Here is a 4662-nt window from a genome sequence, read left to right as displayed (position 1 = left end):
CAATGCCGCGGAAGAGATTTTGACTAATCATATATATAGAATGATATGTTCTCACACCTCCTTAAAATTTCGGCCCAAACATGGTTTTTGTCCAAAGAAGAATATTGATGGAACATAATAATATTGTGCAATTTATATATTGATTCTATCTAATAAAATAAGGCTCATTATAGTTGTTATATGTACCAATGTTTTGAGACTTGAGCCTAGGTTAACTCGAATGATCGAACTGGTGAATTGTTGCTCAATGAAAAAAGTATTTGATTCAACCATTTAACTTGTTTTAATAGTTGGCCTAAGTTAACTTGCTTTGACCCAAGCAGTTTTGAAAACCTATCAAAAACTTAAAACTTAGAATGGTTGGATCATTTGAATCTTTTTTCTTTTTACTCTTATTTTAATAATAAAGTTATTTATTCAATTTAAAATATTAATGTTAACTTAAGTTAATTTATCATAATAAAATCTTGTGTTCATAATTTGGTTATTGGCATTATATCATTGAAAGTGTAGAGAAAAATGAAAAACCCATTACTTTAAAAGAATAAACGAGGGGTAAATAGAAATATATACGTGTAAAAAAATGAGAATTAAATTTAATGTATTGTGACAAACACAATTCCAAACTGAAAATAATATTGTCAATATAAATTTTTATTTAATATTTATGTTATTAGTTTGACCACTTGTTTAACCGGTTTAAACCATAAAAATTATGACATATTGACTTTTCAGTTCACGTCTAATTTAATTTTAAACATTGACATAGACCAAAATATTAATGCTTTTTTTTATACAAACGGAAAAAATGTTTATAATTTGCTTACGAGGGAATCAAAATGTCATTCCATATTGAACTGGCTGGTGACTGGGCCGTACATTGTAACATTGATGAGTTGTTCGTTGAAAATTGATTTTTGAATTTAATTACTTACTTATCATAATAATTTTCGCGGGCAGGATAGAAAACAGGAGAGGAGGAGCAGGAGAGAATCCTGCTCCTAATTTCGTTACTTATGTGTGTAATATCCAATGCTATATTATAAGTCCACTGAACCTGGAAGAGTGATGCAAATCTCATTGCCATATTTAATTAATAGGAAATTAAATATAACCATGCGTAGGAGCTGTGTGGGGACAAAAACCACGATCTTTTATTATTAAATATAATATAATATAATATAATATAATAATAATAATAATAAAGTGACAGGCATCTAATTAAATTCTTTCATGTTCAAACTAAAGCGGAAAAGGACAAAACTACAACTAGACTGCACTTGAATGAAAATCAAAATGCGACCTGTGAATCTATTGTTACCTTAATTATGTGCATTTTACATATGATCAAATCCCTATGTGAGTGAATTAAATTACTACAAATGCAAGGGACTATTGGTTGACAAGGGATGTAAATTTTAAAAACCGTTATAATATTAATCACCTCGGTGATTTCAAGGATTCAACATGAGATTCCCGCGAGGTCCCATCAACCTAATGAATAGTCTGTACTCATCGAAGGTCATGGCTTGATAGAGAGGCGGTTGCTCCGGCGTCACCAACTCTTTCGCCGGCGCAATGGGAATGTCGCTCTTGGGGTTGTAGAAGAAAGCCAGTGAAAGTCTCTCTTTGTCTGAATTCACAATCACTCTGTGTTCCACGCTCTTGTATATTGCATTGCTTAGAACCTTAAAAAATTTTCCCAACACAGAGAAAAGCAAAGGTTTATTTAGTGCACACAAACTTAAAACCTATCAAAAACTTAAAACTTAGAATGGTTGGATCATTTTGAATCTTTTTTTCTTTTTACTCTTATTTTAATAATAAAATTATTTATTCAATTTAAAATATTAATGTTAACTTAAGGTTAATTTATCATAATAAAATCTTGTGTTCATAATTTGTTTATTGGCATTATATCATTGAAAGTGTAGAGAAAAATGAAAAACCCATTTACTTTAAAGAATAAAACGACGGTAAATAGAATATATACGTGTAAAAAAAATGAGAATTAAATTTAATGTATTGTGACCAAACAATTCCAAACTGAAAATAATATTGTCAATATAAAATTTTTATTTAATTATTATGTTATTAGTTGACCACTTGTTTAACCGGTTTGTTTAAACCATAAAATTATGACATATGGGACTTTTCAGTTCAACGTCTAATTTAATTTTAAAACATTGACATAGACCAAAATATTAATGCTTTTTTTTATACAAACGGAAAAATGTTTATAATTTTGCTTACGAGGGAATCAAAATGTCATTCCATATTGAACTGGCTGGTGACTGGGGCCGTACATTGTAACATTGATGAGTTGTTCGTTGAAAAATTGATTTTTGAATTAATTACTTACTTATCATAATAATTTCGCGGGGCAGGATAGAAAACAGGAGAGGAGGAGCAGGAGAGAATCCGGCTCCTAATTTCGTTACTTATGTGTGTAATATCCAATGCTATATATAAGTCCACTGAACTGGAAGAGTGATGCAAATCTCATTGCCATATTTAATTAATAGGAAATTAAATATAACCATGCGTAGGAGCTGTGTGGGGACAAAAACCACGATCTTTTATTATTAAATATACTATAATTATATCTAATATAATAATAATAATAATAAAGTGACAGGCATCTAATTAAATTCTTTCATGTTCAAACTAAAGCGGAAAAGGACAAAACTACAACTAGACTGCACTTGAATGAAAATCAAAATGCGACCTGTGAATCTATTGTTTACCTTAATTATGTGCATTTTACATATGATATCAAATCCCTATGTGAGTGAATTAAATTACTACAAATGCAAGGGGACTATTGGTTGACAAGGGATGTAAATTTTTTAAAAACCGTTTATAATATAATCACCTCGGTGATTTCAAGGATTCAACATGAGATTTCCCGCGAGGTCCCATCAACCTAATGAATAGTCTGTACTCATCGAAGGTCATGGCTTGATAGAGAGGCGGTTGCTCCGGCGTCACCAACTCTTTCGCCGGCGCAATGGGAATGTCGCGCTCTTGGGTGTAGAAGAAAGCCAGTGAAAGTCTCTCTTTGTCTGAATTCACAATCACTCTGTGTTCCACGCTCTGTATATTGCATTGCTTAAACCTTAAAAAATTTTCCCAACACACAGAAAAGCAAAGGTTTATTTAGTGCACACAAACTTAATAGAAAATGTCAAAGCCTACAACGTTAACCTCCCACGAAAAGAAGAATGTGTATATCTACTTTTCTTTTTTGTGTATGTGGGCTGATTTTTGTCAAAAGCGAAAAGAACATTATATTGCTTTAAAATATTCTAACAATATACCAACATGCCTCCAAGTGGATGCAGCTAGTAAACTCAAAACAGCAACCTGGGCATTCTTATCTTGTCACGAAAACATACATCCTTAATTCACGTCAGATTATAAACTGAAAGTAATTTCGTGCGAAGGCTGCTACTTAAATTTATCCAAAACACGTTGACAAGGAACAAGGGATATCAAAACGTTGACCCCTCGACATTGTGCCCCTCCATGTGACGACCGAGACGTGCTTATCATACCCCGAATCCTAACCAAACGTTGGATTCAACATATCTGGTTAAAAAGTAAGGAGATCAAGCTTTTTCCAGTTTGATATCTTTGGTTTTTCGTATTAGGTAAAGCGGTAACATTTTGTTACTACAGGCACACAGACACTTAGATAATCGAAATTAGAGAGAGGAGAGAGAGAGAGAGAGAGAGGAGTTATAAATCTGACGATTTAAATCGGCATACCTGTATTTGGTCCCCAATATTGACAATAAAGGCATGAGGCACGGGCTTGACGGTGATCCAGGTGTCGAATTTACGAACTTGGGAGACCGGGAACCTCGGCGTCCGGCAGCAGCAGAGTCCATCCCGCCGGGATCGGAGTGAGACGAGAGGCGAGGGTGAGGTCCGGCTTGGGACATTTTGGGTAGAAATTGACCCTTAGACACGCTCCTACGTCGTGTCCTCCGAAAGCATTCTGCAGAAAATCCTCGTCCAGCCGAGGTTCACAGACAGAACCTTCATCAACCTCTCGCACAGCTTCACCACTCCCTCCCATACTCATCAAACACTTCCCTGCACCGCCAGGGAAATTAAAACACGTCATCCTCTTCATATACACACACATATACTCTTAGTGATTCTCATCCTCGCTTTGTAAATTTACCTGGAAGAAGCAGGCAGAGCAGGCCATTTGTCGTAGTCTTTGACCGACAAGGGAAGGTAGTGAAGGAAATAGTAATCGCTCCAGTCAGAATAGCGCCTTTTTCAACCTCCGAGCCTGCTCCATATCCCTCATAAGTCTTGGGCGAGTTAGCGTATTGCTGTTTAATCTCCATAGGCAAGTGAAAGAACTCGCGCCACGTCTCTCGAGCCTTATCCATGAGCACGGGGCTAACCCATGGTTCACAATCTGGAAGAACCCCCAGTTTTTTAGCACAATTTGGTGTAGGAGTATCGTTTTAAATCAGATTAAATTTCAGAAGCCTCAAAATCTACTCGACAAAATTACTCAGTTGTGAGGGATATTGAAGACACAATTTCTGGAAGGTTTGGTTTGGATGGAGGGAAAAGTAAGAAAAATAGGGAGAGGGAAAACTATAGAGAAAATTTAATAATACCTCGTTTAGTTTAACT

General features: G+C 34.9%; 1 protein-coding gene across 1 annotated transcript; it reads right to left on the bottom strand.

The window, feature by feature from the left end:
• Nucleotides 1–1218: 1218 nt before the first annotated feature.
• On the bottom strand, nucleotides 1219–4447 carry LOC129301835 (jasmonate-induced oxygenase 2-like). The gene is given in 8 exon segments (XM_054940441.1): nucleotides 1219–1478; nucleotides 1481–1688; nucleotides 3772–3852; nucleotides 3854–4023; nucleotides 4026–4073; nucleotides 4076–4101; nucleotides 4193–4280; nucleotides 4283–4447. Coding segments are annotated over 8 exon segments (786 nt in total). The 5' UTR covers nucleotides 4410–4447; the 3' UTR covers nucleotides 1219–1440.
• Between the last annotated feature and the right edge of the window lie 215 nt (nucleotides 4448–4662).

Source organism: Prosopis cineraria, unplaced genomic scaffold, assembly GCF_029017545.1.
Source record: "Prosopis cineraria cultivar Desert tree isolate PC_DT_omini unplaced genomic scaffold, ASM2901754v1 PC2, whole genome shotgun sequence".
Taxonomy (NCBI): Eukaryota; Viridiplantae; Streptophyta; class Magnoliopsida; order Fabales; family Fabaceae; genus Prosopis; species Prosopis cineraria.
The sequence above is the reverse complement of the archived record's forward strand: the minus strand, read 5'-3'. Positions and strand labels throughout refer to the sequence as shown.